Source organism: Mytilus californianus, unplaced genomic scaffold (assembly GCF_021869535.1).
Source record: "Mytilus californianus isolate M0D057914Y unplaced genomic scaffold, xbMytCali1.0.p SCAF_4, whole genome shotgun sequence".
Lineage (NCBI taxonomy): Eukaryota > Metazoa > Mollusca > Bivalvia > Mytilida > Mytilidae > Mytilus > Mytilus californianus.
In genome coordinates, this window is record NW_026262690.1 from 104,498,911 (window position 1) to 104,517,958 (window position 19,048).

The 19,048-nt window shown below is 31.8% G+C and overlaps 2 protein-coding genes across 2 annotated transcripts in view; one reads left to right on the forward strand and one right to left on the reverse strand.

The window, feature by feature from the left end:
* The window catches only part of LOC127738969 (zinc finger FYVE domain-containing protein 21-like), a 34,963-nt gene extending 26,655 nt beyond the window's left edge, over nucleotides 1–8,308 (reverse strand). The window contains exon 1 of the mRNA XM_052250469.1: nucleotides 8,158–8,308. Coding sequence (XP_052106429.1) covers nucleotides 8,158–8,277 — 120 coding nt within the window. The 5' untranslated portion in view covers nucleotides 8,278–8,308. The remainder of the gene's footprint in view (nucleotides 1–8,157) is intronic.
* Nucleotides 8,309–8,348: 40 nt separating this feature from the next.
* LOC127738966 (uncharacterized) lies at nucleotides 8,349–14,444 on the forward strand. Its single transcript, XM_052250464.1, has 2 exons — nucleotides 8,349–8,476; nucleotides 10,799–14,444. Exons 1-2 carry the CDS (start codon nucleotides 8,416–8,418, stop codon nucleotides 12,175–12,177), a joined length of 1,440 nt encoding a protein of 479 aa, XP_052106424.1. The 5' UTR covers nucleotides 8,349–8,415; the 3' UTR covers nucleotides 12,178–14,444.
* Nucleotides 14,445–19,048: the final 4,604 nt, after the last annotated feature.

Below are 19,048 nucleotides of genomic sequence, written 5' to 3' on the forward strand. Positions count from 1 at the left end.
CAGCCTTCAACAATGAGAAAAACCCATACCATATAGACGGCTGTAAAAGGCCCTGACATGAAAAATATGAAACAATTAAATTAAGAAAACTTACGACCTAATTTATTACAAAACAATTAACGAAACACAAACATGACAGACATGAACCAACGACAACCACTGAACAACAGGCTCCTGACTTGGGACAGGCACATAAAGAATGTGGCGGGGTTAAACATGTTTTTGAGCGCTCATTCCTCCCCCTAACCTGGGACAGTGGTGTAACAGCACAACATAAGAACAAACTATAAAAATCAGTTGAAAAAGACTTAACTCATCAGATCTATACAAAGCAGAAAAACATCAAACAATAAAATGCTCCGCAGGGCGCAGCTTGATACGACCGCAGAGGTCGAACCCTGAACAGTTGGGGCAAGTATGGACACAACATTCAAGCTTGATACAGCTTTGCATTTGGATTGTGATTAAATATTTGACACAGCATAGGTTTCTGACACAGAATGAATGTGGTCTAAGAACTTAAAAATTTTAAATTGGACATTCACCTATTATGGTCTAATATCCAAAATCTAAATACATGGTAAGATTCAGCATATCAAAGAACCCCATATATTCAATTTTTGTTAAAATCAAACAAAGTTTAATTTTGGACCCCAACTTGGACAAACTTGAAAACTGGGCCCATAATCAAAAATCTAAACATATGTTTAGATTCAGCATATCAAAGAACCCCAAGAAATCAATTTTTGCTAAAATCAAACTAAGTTTAATTTTGGACCCTTTGGACCTTAATGTAGACCAATTTAAAAAACAGGACTTAAAATTAAAAATCTAAATACACGGTTAGATTTGGAATATCAAAGAACCCCAATAATTCAATTTTTGATGAAATCAAACAAAGTTTAATTTTGGACCCTTTTGACCTCAATATGAACCAATTTGATAGCGGGGCCCACAAATAAAAAATCTAAATTCATGGTTAGATTCAGCATATCAAAGAACCCCATATATTCAATTTTTGTTGAAATAAAAAAAAGTTTAATTTTGGACCCCAACTTGGACCAACTTGAAAACTGGGCCCATAATCAAAAATCTAAACACATGTTTAGATTCAGCATATCAAAGAACCCCAAGAATTCAATTTTTGTTAAAATCAAACTAAGTTTAATTTTGGACCCTTTGGACCTCAATGAAGACCAATTTAAAAAACGGGACCCAAATTAAATATCTAAAAACACGGTTAGATTTGGCATATCAAAGAACCCCAATAATTCAATTTTTGATGAAATCAAACAAAGTTTAATTTTGGACCCTTTGGACCTCAATATGAACCAATTTGATAGCGGGGCCTACAAATAAAAAATCTAAATACATGGTTAGATTCAGCATATCAAAGAACCTCATATATTCAATTTTTGTTGAAATCAAACAAAGTTTAATTTTGGACCCCAATTTGGACCAACTTGAAAACTGGGCCCATAATCAAAAATCTAAATACATGTTTAGATTCAGCATATCAAAGAACCCCATATATTCAATTTTTGTTGAAATCAAACAAAGTTTAAATACTGGACCCTATCTTGGACCAACTTGAAAACTGGGCCCATAATCAAAAATCTAAACACATGTTTAGATTCAGCATATCAAAGAACCCCAAGAATTCAATTTTTGTTAAAATCAAACTAAGTTTAATTTTGGACCCTTTGGACCTTAATGTAGACCAATTTAAAAAACAGGACCCAAAATTAAAAATCTAAATACACGGTTAGATTTGGAATATCAAAGAGCCCCAATAATTCAATTTTAGATGAAATCAAACAAAGTTTAATTTTGGACCCTTTTGACCTCAATATGAACCAATTTGATAACGGGGTCCACAAATAAAAAATCTAAATACATGGTTAGATTCAGCATATCAAAGAACCCCATATATTCAATTTTTGTTGAAATCAAACAAAGTTTAATTTTGGACCCCAATTTGGACCAACTTGAAAACTGGGCCAAAAATCAAAAATCTAAATACATGTTTAGATTCAGCATATCAAAGAACCTCATATATTCAATTTTTGCTAAAATCAAACAAAGTTTAATTTTGGACCCTTTGGACCTTAATGTAGACTATTTTGAAAACTGGACCCAAAATTAAAAATCTAAATACACTGTTAGATTCGGCATAACAAATAAATAAATGTGATCAAAGATTTTACAAATCTAATGTGCCATACTGTGCAATTAAAGATTACTTCTTGAAATTTTTCAATATTTGAAATTTGAAAAAAAAATAATATTTGAAGAATAATTCTTTTTAATTTCTGAAATCTGAAATGAGAAAAAATTGACCCCCCACAATTTCTTTTTATCCCCCCCCCCCCCATTTTTTCCCCAAAAAATTCTTTCCCTCAAGATATGGTCATAATCTCAATTCTAATTCTAATGGAGTTGGCAACCATAATTACCCATTTAATTTTACCATAGTGCTAACTTAATCTATTTTATAAAAGAATTAAAAATATAGTGTCAAATCTTTCATATAGATTTTTTTGTAAAATAAAATGATGCAACATTTGCAGATATTTTTACTGGTCTTCCTTTATAAATATGCATTTCTTTAAACATAATTTAAAAGCAGTGTAAGGGAAGTAACCAAAACGTTGTATTTGGATTACCTCCCTTACACTGTTTTAAATTATCTTTATTGTTCATTAACCATTACTTTATACATAATTTAAAAGCAGTGTAAGGGAGATAATTTCAATGATGTATTTGATTTATCTCCCTTACACTGCTTTAAATTATGTTTTGTACTAAAGTATTTGTCCATTAACCAGGACAACCTTGTTTTTCCCCCTTTTTTGCCCCTAATTCCTAAACGGTTTGAGCCATAACCCCCCAAAGCAAATCCTAACCATCCCTTTGTGGTATGGAAACTTGTAGTATAATTTCAGAGAGATCCATACACTGTTCCAAAGTTATTGTCTGGAAACTAGAAAATGCTAATTTTTGGGCCCTTTTTGGCCCCTAATTCCTTAACTGTTGGTACCATAACCCCCAAAATCAATCCCAACCTTCCTTTTGTGGTATTGAACCTTATGGTAAAATTTCAAAAAGATCCATTCACTTAAACTAAAGTTAGAGTGCGAAAACCAATGTGTATTCGGACGACGACGCAGGACGACGACGACGACGACGCCGGACGACGACGACGACGCCAACGTCATACCAATATACGACCACAAAAATTTTTTTGCGGTCGTATAAAAATGGGACTTAAAATTAAAAATCTAAATACACGGTTAGATTTGGAATATCATAGAACCCCAATAATTCAATTTTTGATGAAATCAAACAAAGTTTAATTTTGGACCCTTTTGACCTCAATATGAACCAATTTTGATAGCGGGGCCCACAAATAAAAAATCTAAATTCATGGTTAGATTCAGCATATCAAAGAACCCCATATATTCAATTTTTGTTGAAATCAAAAAAAGTTTAATTTTGGACCCCAACTTGGACAAACTTGAAAACTGGGCCCATAATCAAAAATCTAAACACATGTTTAGATTCAGCATATCAAAGAACCCCAAGAATTCAATTTTTGTTAAAATCAAACTAAGTTTAATTTTGGACCCTTTGGACCTCAATGAAGACCAATTTAAAAAACGGGACCCAAATTAAAAATCTAAAAACACGGTTAGATTTGGCATATCAAAGAACCCCAATAATTCAATTTTCGATGAAATCAAACAAAGTTTAATTTTGGACCCTTTTGACCTCAATATGAACCAATTTGATAGCGGGGCCTACAAATAAAAAATCTAAATACATGGTTAGATTCAGCATATCAAAGAACCTCATATATTCATTTTTTGTTGAAATCAAACAAAGTTTAATTTTGGACCCCAATTTGGACCAACTTGAAAACTGGGCCCATAATCAAAAATCTAAACACATGTTTAGATTCAGCATATCAAAGAACCCCAAGAATTCAATTTTTGTTAAAATCAAACTAAGTTTAATTTTGGACCCTTTGGACCTCAATGAAGACCAATTTAAAAAACGGGACCCAAATTAAAAATCTAAAAACACGGTTAGATTTGGCATATCAAAGAACCCCAATAATTCAATTTTCGATGAAATCAAACAAAGTTTAATTTTGGACCCTTTTGACCTCAATATGAACCAATTTGATAGCGGGGCCTACAAATAAAAAATCTAAATACATGGTTAGATTCAGCATATCAAAGAACCTCATATATTAAATTTTTGTTGAAATCAAACAAAGTTTAATTTTGGACCCCAATTTGGACCAACTTGAAAACTGGGCCCATAATCAAAAATCTAAATACATGTTTAGATTCAGCATATCAAAGAACCCCATATATTCAATTTTTGTTGAAATCAAACAAAGTTTAAATACTGGACCCTATCTTGGACCAACTTGAAAACTGGGCCCATAATCAAAAATCTAAACACATGTTTAGATTCAGCAAATCAAAGAACCCCAAGAATTAAATTTTTGTTAAAATCAAACTAAGTTTAATTTTGGACCCTTTGGACCTCAATGTAGACCAATTTAAAAAACAGGACCCAAAATTAAAAACCTAAATACACGGTTAGATTTGGAATATCAAAGAACCCCAATAATACAATTTTAGATGAAATCAAACAAAGTTTAATTTTGGACCCTTTTGACCTCAATATGAACCAATTAGATAACAGGGTCCACAAATAAAAAATCTAAATACATGGTTAGATTCAGCATATCAAAGAACCCCATATATTCAATTTTTGTTGAAATCAAACAAAGTTTAATTTTGGACCCCAATTTGGACCAACTTGAAAACTGGGCCAAAAATCAAAAATCTAAATACATGTTTAGATTCAGCATATCAAAGAACCTCATATATTCAATTTTTGCTAAAATCAAACAAAGTTTAATTTTGGACCCTTTGGACATTAATGTAGACCAATTTGAAAACTGGACCCAAAATTAAAAATCTAAATACACTGTTAGATTCGGCATAACAAATAAATAAATGTGATCAAAGATTTTACAAATCTAATGCGCCATACTGTGCAATTAAAGATTACTTCTTGAAATTTGAAAAAAAAATAATATTTGAAGAATAATTCTTTTTAATTTCTGAAATCTGAAATGAGAAAAAATTGGCCCCCCACAATTTCTTTTTATCCCCCTCCCCCTTTTTCCCCCAAAAAAATTCTTTCCCTCAAGATATGGTCATAATCTCAATTCAAATTTCCAATGGAGTTGGCAACCATAATTACCCATTTAAATTTACCATAGTGCTAACTTAATCTATTTTATAATAGAATTAATAAAAATATAGTGTCAAATCTTTCATATGGATTTTTTGTAAAAAAAAAAAGATGAAAACATTTGCAGATATTTTTACTGGTCTTCCTTTATAAATATGCATTTCTTTAAACATAATTTAAAAGCAGTGTAAGGGAAGTAACCAAAACGTTGTATTTGGATTACCTCCCTTACACTGTTTTAGATTATCTTTATTGTTCATTAACCATTACTTTATACATAATTTAAAAGCAGTGTAAGGGAGATAATTTCAATGATGTATTTGATTTATCTCCCTTACACTGCTTTAAATTATGTTTTGTACTAAAGTATTTGTCCATTAACCAGGACAACCTTGTTTTTCCCCCTTTTTTGCCCCTAATTCCTAAACGGTTTGAGCCATAACCCCCCAAAGCAAATCCTAACCATCCCTTTGTGGTATGGAAACTTGTAGTATAATTTCAGAGAGATCCATACACCGTTCCACAGTTATTGTCTGGAAACTAGAAAATGCTCATTTATGGCCCCTTTTTGGCCCCTAATTCCTTAACTGTTGGTACCATAACCCCCAAAATCAATCCCAACCTTCCTTTTGTGGTATTTAACCTTATGGTCAAATTTCAAAAAGATCCATTCACTTAAACTAAAGTTAGAGTGCGAAAACCAACATGTATTCGGACGACGACGCCGGAGACGACGACGCCGGACGACGACGACGACGCCAACGTCATACCAATATACGACCACAAAATTTTTTTGCGGTCGTATAAAAACACAAACCAGACGTGACAGGGTATTTATCCATCCCTCATCCTAAACAACAAAAAGGACATTAAGTACAGATCTGAGAGTACTTGCAGTTACTGACATCTAGTTCAAAGCCAATAACAACTAATAAAAAAATCATGTATCTAAGACTAAAATATCAATCAGTACACATCCAACATCCAATGGATTTAGTGTAAAGACATCATTAACAGTCAGAGAAAAACATGACCTTGTTCAATGCCAAAATGCCAAACAATCAACACATTGTAGTACCGTTAAAGTGCATATGGGTATAACAAAACTATTAGTATGATTTTAATTTACTGATAACAAAATCAATATTTATACCAATAAAAACAATATTCAAAGAATAATTTTATTTAAAGGATTGAGAGTTGATTATCATTAAATTGAAGTTTGAGTTATTTCCCTTTGAACAGAAATGTCAATAATGAGGAAATTGTTTTTAAGTATATGTGGGAAATGTTTAAATTTTTTACTGAAGTGGATTGATATATTTGAATTAGAATGCTGATAATTTGATAATTTTTATGATGCATCTCTTTACCTATTTAAGGTGCAGTAGACAATTGATGTGATGTAATGGAGGAGGTAAGTTTTCATTGTTTTATTGGTTTTGTGTATGACTTTGATTGTTAGAACGTTATTTTGAATTATTTAATAAATTTGTATATATGGACCAAAATTCTAAATACACGGTAAGATTAAGCATATCAAAGAACACCAATATTTCAAGATTATTTAAACCCCATTGAAATTGGTCAGAAATAAGCAATTCAAACAAAGTTTAAAAAATTGCTTGTTTTTTACCCTTTTTTGGCCCCTAATTTCCAAGCAGATAGGCCATAACCCCAAAAATTCAATCCAACCTTGTAGTACAATTTCATACAAATTCATACACTTATACTCAAGTTATTGTCCCGAAACCAGAAAAATGTTTGCTTTTGACCCAAAATTCTTCAACGGTTAGGGCTGTAACCCCATAACATTTTTTTATTTTTTATAAACTCCAATTTAATCAGCTTGTAGGTCCACTGTATAATGATCACTAATTAGTAAAGTTTATAATCATAATGTTAAATCAACATATCTATTTTTCTATTTAGAAAAAAAAATTTATATGACAAAAATAACTGCTATATTGCATATGAATACAACTGAAAATTGGGTCAGAGTTGGTTGAAGTAAGAGTTGGTAAAAATCTGGTATGAGTTGACATCATCGTCATGGATCCTCTTCATACACCTTATCACCTAATCACCACCATTACTGGACATCACAAAGGTTCTGGTGTAAATTTGATGCACCATAGAAAATGTCTGACGCCACAAAGGAAAAGTGATTGTTGTATGACGTCAATAGTTTGAGTGTCGCAGATTTTCGGGTAAAGTGTGGCAGATTCAAAATAGCGATAAGATCTATACACCTTATCGCTATTTGTCCGCCATTACTGGACATCACACAAGTTCCCGTAAAATTTTGACGTCATAATAGAAAATGTCTGACGCCACAATGGAAAAGTGATTGTTGTATGACGTCAAAAGTTCGAGCGGGACAGATTCTCGGGTCAAGCGGGAATAGCGATAAGGTGTATTGTGACCATGGAAATTTACGGGAAAGTGCATGAATTTGAGTCGTCTACACATCAATCAGGAGTTGTTTTTATGAATGAGTAACACAGGTTGACCAGAGGCAAATCGCCTTAAATGACGTCACCAAACAATTGGTTCTTATTGTGCATTCTTAACATAAGCATTGTGACATGTACAAATGTAGGAAATTTACGGGAAAGTGCACGAATCGGAAAGTTGTCTATATTATAATCAATAAGTATAGAAATATCGTGGATAAATAAGTAAAACCTACTACATATTGTAACAGTTAAAATAGCCTCATTTTCAACACATCTTGTATTGGTAATTTTAAAGTAATACTTGCAAGAGTATATTAAAATACCCCTGACTGGTGTATGTCGTGTATCATGTTTGTTACATGATCAGAATTTGAACAGCAATAAGTCAGTAAATAATGGCATGCCAAACAGTGCTGTATACCTCATTATCTGGGACCCATGGTGGCTCAATCAATAGAAATGGACTAGCTTCTTCGTCGTCGACTGTCACCATACGAAGACCGCTTTTTGAACGAACAAGTTTCTTTTCAGGGGCGGCCATTGTTTACGCCGGAAATGTCATTCGTTTCTTCGTCCTCGGACGTTTACCTTTAAAACACCGCAAATTAAATGTTTACACTGCCAACCAAAAGAGAATTTTTGAAGCTCTACCTTCTAGAATAACTGACAGATCTATAAGATGGATAACCTGAAATTACTCATCACTATCGCCATAGTCATACCCAGTATATTAACAGCAGGTATTTTCAAATCTTAAAATAAGTAGGTACAACAAAATAAAAAAAGTAACTGTAACTGTAAGGTTCATCATTACAAATGGACAAAAATGGCTGTATTTCCACATCAAAAACTACTCTGAGTACAGACTTACCTGTCCAGTTGGAAAAGTTTTAATGCCTGGCATCCACTAGATATATAAAAGTTAAATGCATTTTGTGTTTCAGAAAGATAAAATCTTTTTTGGATTTTGATGGGCATTTTTTTTCGTTCATGAAGAAGGTGTAAAAATAAACTAAGTTGGGATACAACTTTGAGATGTTCCCTCTCAGGTAAAAACTGTATTGTTTTAACGTATTTACACTTTTGGTATTTAGCTATATTTTGCCTCTGAATGACCTTAGATCTTCTCCGAATAACCTTTTGACGTCAGGCAACAATCACTTTTTAATTGTGACGTCAAATGTTTTGAATTATGATGTCAAAGTTTACGGGAACCTGTGTGATTTTACGTAATGGCGGACAAATTTGCATACAAGTGTGAATAGGTCTATTGTATAGATTGTCCTTGATTGACATGGGCAATAGACAGACAATAGGTATCTACACAACTATAGGTGAGTTTAAAGGGTTTAACTGAGGGGATAGTATCAAAGTAATTCAGGTGTTTGTTTATTTTTACACCTTCTGCAGAAAGGAAAAAAAATGCCCATCAAAATCCAAAAAAGATTTTATCTTTCTGAAACACAAAATGCATTTAACTTTTATATATCTAGTGGATGCCAGGCATTAAAACTTTTCCAACTGGACAGGTAAGTCTGTACTCAGAGTAGTTTTTGATGTGGAAATACAGCCATTTTTGTCCATTTGTTATGATGAACTGTAAGGTCAAAAAATAAGGATAGTTTTCAGTTTATGACTTAGTAAGTACATGATCCATGAGTAAATGTACACATGAAACCATAAGTTAGAGTCATTTTTTCCTTAATTGAATGTACAATTGTTGTAGGTCGGCAAAAAAATTATCGCCTGTCGGGATACTCTTACTGTGCTAGTACTTGATTCTCATGCGCTGGTGTAGTCCAAATAATAAAGCAGAAATAAAATAGCCTTACAAGACGTCACTAGCGCTGGTGATGCCCATTTGAGACCGGAGCAGTACTTGATGGAAAGTGGAACGGTGTGGTCCGTTTACTCCCTTAACACATGTATTCGTACCTTTCACGTTTGCACCTCACATGTCCACACTCTATTTTTTTATTCAAGAACAGTTTGACTTATTAAATATTTTTCATAAAATATCTTTTTTTGTGAATAGTTGATAAGTTTAATATATTTCAATTCTTATAACAAAAAAAATTAAAGTTAAATTATTTTGAAAACTTATTGTTATTTCTTCAAAACAAACGAAAAAATAAACTCTAACTTAACTGAATTTTTGTTCAGTATTTATCATACACTTTCCAAATTTATTTCTTTATATTTTATGCAAGAAATATTAAGTAGGGGGATGAAATTACATGTTAAAAAAATTGGGCTGATGAATTTTTATGTAAACGAGTGATTTGTTCCAGTTAAAAAAGGTCAAAAATTAGTACACTTGTCTGAAGCTGTCAAACTCTTAACATAGAATTGTCCATATTTTGAGTTAGAGCTGGTAGACTTTTCTATAATTTTGATATTATTTGTCCCAAAAGTAGTACACTACACTGTAAAAATATTTTTTGAGATAGAGCAGGTGCAATTTTTTTTAATTTGAATTTATTATCTAAAAGAAATGCACTACGAAATAACGGTGTTCTCGGCCACCTTATCTCTAAAACTAACCATCACCCATACCTACTAGTAACACTAGCCCTAAAACCTAATCTTAATCATTAACTGAACATTAACTCTAAAGTACAGGTCCTCCTAGGTAAATGAAACACAGTTGGTTTTGCATGGATCATATTTTTCATCAAAGAAGATCTAGTCCAATACTGGTTGTGCCAAACCTTGTTTTGTCATATAATTTGTTTATTTTTTTTATTAAATGATTGCTCCCTAATTTTTATAATGAGTTTTATGCTTCTTTGATTTTGATTAAACTTGACATTTCAGATCAGATCTCAGTTAAACATAAAAACTTAAAGGGCCTAAACAAAAAAATTAATAGAGATTCAACATTATATGGCATAGGAAATTTGAATTAATAAAAATATGGAAATGTTCAGAGAGAGGTGTTTAAAGGAAGAGTCTATCTTTGGTTGTATTCAAAAACTGATTTTAAAGTTGTTATTCTATATATACCAATAGTTGATTTTAGATCACCATTTAGTAGATTACACATTTATTTAATCTTGTAGATATAGATATTGTATGGAATGGTGGTGAAAAGACAGCAAATGTCTCAGCAACAGCGATGTCCCCAGGATCCAGAGCTGAAGGGGGATTGTGGTTTGATGATAGCATAAAGTCATATCTGTTTGGTGGATGGTCCTACAATAGCATATCAAAGGAATTTACTCTCACCAATGATTTATGGGTTCTGGATGTAAATACATTCCACTGGAGTACTTTAAAACCTGTCGCTAATAATAAACCAACTGCCCGTTACTCGCCTTCAATTTGTGGTATACCATCAAAAATGATCGTTATTTACGGAGGAATTGATCAAGACGGTAAAAAACTTGATGACACTTGGATTTATAATATAATAGACAATTCATGGGAAGAACTTACATTGTCAGGTAATGGTTCCATAATCAGCCATCCACCAGGGCGAGGACACCAGTCAAGCTGGTGCACAAGCACTATGCTTATAATATTTGGAGGAAGAAATTCAGAACACAAAGCATTATTTGACATGTGGTCTTTTTCTTTAGTTAACCAAAAATGGAGTGAAATGGAAAGCTCAAAAAAATATCCATCAAATAGTTTTGGTCAAACTCTTGTTTCATATCCCAAACCTCGTAGTGGGGCAACAACCTTTCAGCAAGGATCTTTATATTTGTTTGGTGGCAATACAGCCGTAATAGATTCTGGTGAGACATATGTTGATGGAAAATATGCTAATGATCTCTGGAGGTATGATATTGAAAAAGATTCTTGGACAAAGATTGGTGGTTTTGACAATGTATGTCATTCAGGCAATTATGGTCATTTCCAAGTTGCCAGTAAGGATAACTGGCCTGGATGTAGAGTCAAGGCTACAGGGTGGGTGGATACTAATGGAAATCTATGGATGTTTGGTGGAGATGGAGCAGATTCCACAGCTGAATCGGTTACAGTTTTCAAACCAGGCAGATTATTAAATGATTTATGGCGGTATGAATTTGTTTTCAAAATGTGGTCATGGATGGGTGGCAACAAGTATGGAAACACTGGAGGAAAATATGGGGAGTCCAATTCAGAACGTTATCCAGGAAGTAGAACTAGCTTTATGTCATTCAACAGGTACAGCAATTTTCATCACATTTACGGAGGCATGGGACATGATACAAATGGAAAAGATGGGCTACTTAGTGACTTGTGGGAAATAGATGTACACAAGGAAGTGGTGTATGGGAAATATCCTACTATTAGCAATGTATTTATGATAATATTTGGACTTTGTGGATTGATTTTGTTAATTGTGGCATTGTCTTTGTATAATCGCAGATTCTTTAAAGGTTCGGAAAAGGATAAAGATAAAATGTCAGACACTGAATACTGCATGCTGACTAACATAGATGATGATGATTAACTTATTTATATGTTGGAAGATTTTATAAGATTTTCAAAAAGATTTTGGACATGCAAAAAAAATTAGAAAGAGAACATTTCAAATGCTGTAAGGGATACTCCATGATGTGCAGTAACAAAAGTTGAATTTTTAAGATGCCTATACAGTTCCCCAGGGTTTCTGGTGGGAAAAATGCAGTAGCTCAGAACAAATATCTAGGGCCCTGTGTTATATATTTATGGATGATTTTTTAATCAATAGTAACCATAATGTAACATCTTTGCATGGTAAATTGCAGGATTCAGGTTTAGTTTTAGGAGTACAGTGTGATGGGGTGGGGATAGGAGGGGATGATTTTGGATGAGGCAAACTTAATGTAAATTTGATCATATGATATCATATTTTGATTTATATTGTCTGTGTTTTTAATCAACAGCTTATACTTAAACAGTTTGTATTCAACACTTTTCTTCAATCATATCATTCCTTCTGATTTAAATTATATTTACATTTAACTTTAATTGTCCTGAATATGTATAAATTATTTGACACTAAGCCCACAAATGTCAGCAGAAAAGATTAACACTATTAAACATGTTAAAATAAAGTTACAAAGGGTATTCAAAGCAAATTTATTCCAACATATATATATAAATCGGAAGAATATAGGTACTACATTTTTACAATGATGAATGAAACATTGTTAAAAAAATACTGTGGAATCTTTTTTTTTTTTTAATTTGTCATTTGTTCTAATCACTGCATCTGAAATATAGACTTAGAACTTGAATTTGTGGTTTGTCTCTACTAAAAAATCCATAAAATTAGTATCCTACAAATAATAATGAATCCAAGGTAGATAATTCTTTATCACAAGAAGAGTTACTTCCCTGTTCCTCTCTTACCATGACCTATCCAACTTTAAGATTTTGTCACTTATCAAATCAAAATTTTTGTATGAATGTAAAATTTTAGTATGTCTCAATCCAAGAAATCCAAAATTAGAATATTATTATTGCTGATTTTATGTTCAGCATTTTTTATAAGTTATTATCAATTTCACAACATTTTTATACTTTTTTATATGACCATGCCAGCGTATTTGTACCTAACGGGCAATAAGACACATATTTGGTCTAAATTCTAGTTTACATTTAAAAGTTTTTAATTTGCATTTACATAACCAAGGAAAATGGTGTTTAATGTTTATAAATTAAAAATGACAAAATAAGGATATTTTGTAAAATTTCCTGGTGTTACTTGTTTTGTTTCAAGTTTTGAGTATATAAGTATGTGCCCATTCAAAAAACTGTTGATATTTAAGAATGTGTAAAATGCTACAAGAAAGCTTTTCATTTTTTTTTAATTTGTTTTGGCTGTGCACAATTTTTCCTCAAAGATACTATGGATGGAAAACTGCTGTAAAGCATTGACATTTTCTTTGTTTTTTTGTGAATTTGGCACAAATTTTGATGTAGATATGGCATGTATATGAGGTCACAAGATTGAAAATCTTGTCATATTCATTGATATTTTTTGATTTTATGCATTTATTTAATTATGTGCACAAATTTGATGTAGTTCTAAAAAATTTTATTTTGTTGAGGCAAATGAAACTACTCCTTTGATCATTTATATTTGTAATTTTCATGTTGAACAAACATTTTGAGATTATTTTTGGCTTTGTTTACCATCATTAATGCTCTTATTTATTTTATAAGTTTGTATTCTGTAAGAAATCACCGTTGAAAAGTACAATGTATTGTAATAATTCGAACCATATTTTTTTAATGTTGCTCTATACACGTTTGATATATTGTACGTTAGTGACTTTCATATTCTTTTTATGCCGGAATTTGAGAACAGGCCACAACCATAAGAGAATATTCATTTGTTATTGTATTTAATTTGTGTGGGTGTTTGTGTGAGCTTTTGTAGTACATTGTAACAACTGCAATAGATGTAGTATATTTTTTACATTATACATTTTTTGTGATATGTGATTTTCTTTAGATTTTAATCTTACCTAGGCTTAGATGATAGTCAAAGTTTTACCATTGTAATTTAAGGTAGATAGGTCTAAATTTAAAAAGATAGAACTTTTTCAAACATTGCTAAAATGTAGTTTATATCATGCTATTTTCAAAGTTATGATAGAAGTTATGAGTCACAGAGCATTTTTCAAGCTTCAGATTGTGCAAAATGTTTAGATTTTGTAAGAATTATACAAGGAATAGCGCTATTGTGTGAAAAGAAAGAAAACTAATTGAAAGAATATTAAAATAAAACATGAGAAGATGTTTTTATAATGTGCTTTCAGGAGGAAAAGATAAGAACAATTACTTGTTTCCCTGGTACATAACAAAATATGTAAATTTACTGTACATTCCTTTATAAAATTTAATTTTCTGAGTTACCTCCACTGATATAAAACATACAATGTATGCAATGTTATAAGTTTTAAATCAAAGAAAATATTTTCCTTTATAAAATTTTTTGACCATAAGATAAAATCATAATTTTTTCTTCAAAGTAAAGAATAGTCTCAGAAAGAAATTCCATTTCTGCATCAAAACTAATTTCAGTAAAAATCTAAATCAATCATTTGTAGCTATTTACAATCAGAAATTAATTAAGACCACTTATCTACTTGTAGCTATTTACAATCAGAAATTAATTAAGACCACTTATCTACCTTTATTGTTTTGTTTATGTATTTTCTTCATGTTTAATACCATATTAAGTGTATATTCCAAAACTAAAGTTTGTCATGTGTGGGGTTTATTTGATTATGTTTATTCTTTATTCTTATCATATACAGTGAATTATAAAAATTACTGGTATTGTGTGCATTTATTATCATGATTATCATGATTGTTGATAAATACCTCAAAATAGTGATACAAATTATTGTGATATGAAAGAAAGTTCCACATACAAGTAATGCTGTTTTTATTGTCGAGCCTGCGACTTTTGTCGCAGAAAGCTCGACATAGGGATAGTGATCCGGCGGCGGCGGCGGCGTTAGCTAACTTCTTAAAAGCTTTATATTTTAGAAGGTGGAAGGTCTGGATGCTGCATACTTTGTATATGGATGCCTCATGTTACGAAGTTTCCGTCAGTCACATGTCCAATGTCCTTGACCTCATTTTCATGGTTCAGTGACTACTTGAAAAAAAAGTTCAGATTTTTTGTAATGTTAGATTCTCTCTTATTATAAGTAATAGGATAACTATATTTGGTATGTGCGTACCTTGCAAGGTCCTCATGCCCGTCAGACAGTTTTCACTTGACCTCAACCTCATTTCATGGATCAGTGAACAAGGTTAAGTTTTGGTGGTCAAGTCCATATCTCAGATACTATAAGCAATAGGTCTTGTATATTCGGTGTATGGAAGGACTGTAAGGTGTACATGTCCAACTGGCAGGTGTCATCTGACCTTGACCTCATTTTCATGGTTCAGTGGTTATAGTTAAGTTTTTGTGTTTTGGTCTGTTATTCTTATACTGTATGCCATAGGTCTACTATATTTGGTGTATGGAATGATTGTAAGGTTTAATGTCTAGCGGGCAGGTGTCATCTGACCATGACCTCATTTTCATGGTTCAGTGGTCAAAGTTAAGTTTTTTGAGTTTTGGTCTTTTTTTCTAATACTATATGCAATAGTTCAACTATATTTGGTGTATGGAAATATTTTATGATCTATTTGGCAGTCACGCAGGTTTTATTTGACCTTGACCTCATTTTCAAGGTTCATTGCTCAGTGTTAAGTTTTTGTGTTTTGGTCTGTTTTTCTTAAACTATAAGCAATAGGTCAACTATATTTGTTGTATGGAAGAATTGTTAGCTGTACATGCCTGCCTAGCATGGTTCATCTGACCTTGACCTCATTTTCATGGTTCATTGGTCAATGTTTAGTTTACTTGGTTAATGTTAAGTTTATGTGACAGTTGTAATAAAGCTTTATATTTAGGACTATCAACATAATATCAATGATTAGTAAAGAAGGCGAGACATTTCAGCGTGTGCACTCTTGTTAATAATACAATTTGTTATTGTGCAACATTTATTTAAGAATTGAATGTTTCTTTTTGTAACTTCATTAGGGTGTAAAAGCGTTGACCAAAGTACATTTTGTATGAAGCGCGGAAGCACTTCGTTCTAAAAATGTGCACACGGTCAACGCTTTTACAACCCTATGAAGTTACAAAAAGTAGCATTCGATACTTATAATTACATTTTTTAGCTAGGATCATGAAAACACGATTTTTATAAAGTTTTTATTTAATTTACCTGTGCACTTTATTGTGGGACCTCGTGTCATCATGAATGATAAAATTTTATTGTGTAATGAAGTTGATTAAGGAATAACGCAAGATTACAGTGTAGCCAATCAGAATAACGTATTATAATGAAACATACATCTAATGTAATTATTTCATTATATTTCTCACAATAATAGAAACATCACCATAATTTCTGAATTTACAGAAGCAAGTCTTTATGACTATAAACAGTTTGTTATTATGAAAGTAATGTTCATTTAATAATTGACTAACTGTTAGTTCTTGATTATGTTTATTTCATCTACATGTAATTTTCCATATATGAATTTTATTTATTTATTTTCAATTGACAAGAAATAAGGCTGGTAATCTGAGATATACTGGTGGCAAAAACTCTGCTTTTCAGGAGAATTAACTTTTCTTTAAAATATTTTGTCATATATACCGTGAATTCTTTTATTTTCATAAGTCCAATGGCCTAATATTTGTGTTGCTCAATGGGTACATGTACATCTGTTTTCTATGCTATTTTCTAGTCTATAAAAGTAATTTTAGATTGCCTCCCTTGTGCAAATTTCTAGCTTAATTTTGCTAAATAAAACCATGCAGAAAATATGTGTTTTTAACCAAATCTTAGAATTGAATAAAAAGATGTTATGGTCACATTTTTTCTTAACAGGGTACTTCTCTGAATGGGTTTGGCATACATACATGTATATGCATATTATAATGTAGAATTGGCTTATCTAGAAAATCCCTCCACCCAGTTAAAAAAATATTTAAAATGTATACATGTGCATCCTCCAAGGAAGACATGTGCTGCCTGTCATCTCCAAAAATACATGTATATAATCAAAAATGTTGATTGTCATGTATACATGGTATAGGAAACCTAGAAAAAATAATTCAGATCAAAAATAAAATAGCAAGTGCACTACTTCATTTCCTATAGAAAAAAACTTCGCAAGTTTTGTTGTAATTCTGTCCATATTTATGAAATTGTGAAATAAACAAAGTGTGGCACAGATCACAACTAATAAATGATGCTGAAGAAGTGTGTCCCTATGTGTTATTGCAGCTAGACACTGTCAGATGGATGATCATTAAATTTGTTTTATGTGACATAAATCCCCAAGTACCATAAGTGATTTGTGTTTACTGTACATGCAAAATTTTATTTTGTAGTTTATATCCCTAAAACAAACAATTTGTAGGGATCATATTGATAAATGAAAGCTTTTTGTCCTGTTCCCCAGCAAGAATATTGTTGTAACCTCTTGTTGTTGCTTTATTTTTAAAGTAGAATTTAAATATGGATTTTAATGGCCTTGTATGCTATGTCACAGTATGTGTATAAATAATTTAATTGTTGGGCCACCCTTAAAAATTCTTTGTTTGAAGTTGTGTACTCATGCCTTGTAGGGTTTAGTAGGAACATGTGTGCAGGTAGGGATTTTTTTTTGGGGGGGGAGGGGGGCAACAACATAAGTTACATGTTTTAGACAGCGTTAGAGCAGGAAAATGAAAACGATTAGTGTCATAAAAATTTTCAGGTAGGTAGGCAACATCAAACAATTTAAATTATATTTTTGGCCTTGTGTGGAGTAAATTATTTAATGCTTTTAGAATATTATTATTATGTGTTATTTATTTTTTTTAATAAATGTTAAAAACATGATAGATTTTTATTTTTAGTAAGAAAAAAAAGGATTTTGCAGACCTATATTAAAAAAATTTCCGAATGTTTGTCCACAATTATGTCTGCTCTTTTCTTGACCAACACTTGATCTAGTTGTGGATAGTTTGTATAGTTGGTCACCACTTTTGTCAAGGTGTGTCCGAAAATGTTGAAATCTATGACCCAAAGGTCAAGGTCAAAAAGCTATTTTGAATACTGTTTAACTGTGGACACTAAAATTGTGTTTACAAAATCCTGTTTATGTTACATCTGGAAAAATGAAACATTTAATTATTTCAATCACAACTAGAAAATGAGACTTTCTAGCTTGAATATACAATAAAAGGATGTGGTGATATGTTTGCCAATGAGACGACTCTCTACCAAAGACCAAATAACATAGATGTAAGCAACAATAGGTCGCTGTACTGCCTTTAACAATGAGCAAATCCCATACCACATGGCAAAGTACATAATCCCTGACATAACAAAATGTAAAACAATTCAAAAAAGAAAACTGAAGGCCTTAATTATGTACAAAACTATAAATGGAAAACAATATGCCATACAGTAACAAATGACAACCAAAAAATTACAGGCTCATGACTTGGGACAGGCACATACAGATGTGGTGGAGTTAAATATGTTAGCAGGTGCCTAACCCTCCCTCTAAACATGGGACAGTGGTGCAACAGAACAACACAAGAACAATCTGTATAAAACGATAACCAAAAAACAAAAATGACAAACAGCATCCTCTCAATTGCAGGTCCCGATTTCAAACTTAATGTAATGCTGCAGACCAGAAGTTTGTATACATGTATGTTAAAAGATCATTGATCATGTATCTTGAGCATCTTTAACTTTAGTAATTATTGTTCACTGATGATACTTGTATTTTGCTAACCACCAAATAGATGAGGTTAG

Excerpts from the sequence above, each read along its gene's own strand:
- LOC127738966 (XM_052250464.1), top strand. The coding sequence starts at position 8,416 with ATGGATAACCTGAAATTACTCATCACTATCGCCATAGTCATACCCAGT. Across the intron at positions 8,477-10,798 it reads ACCCAGTATATTAACAGCAG|ATATAGATATTGTATGGAAT; the intron begins GTATTTTCAAAT and ends TTAATCTTGTAG.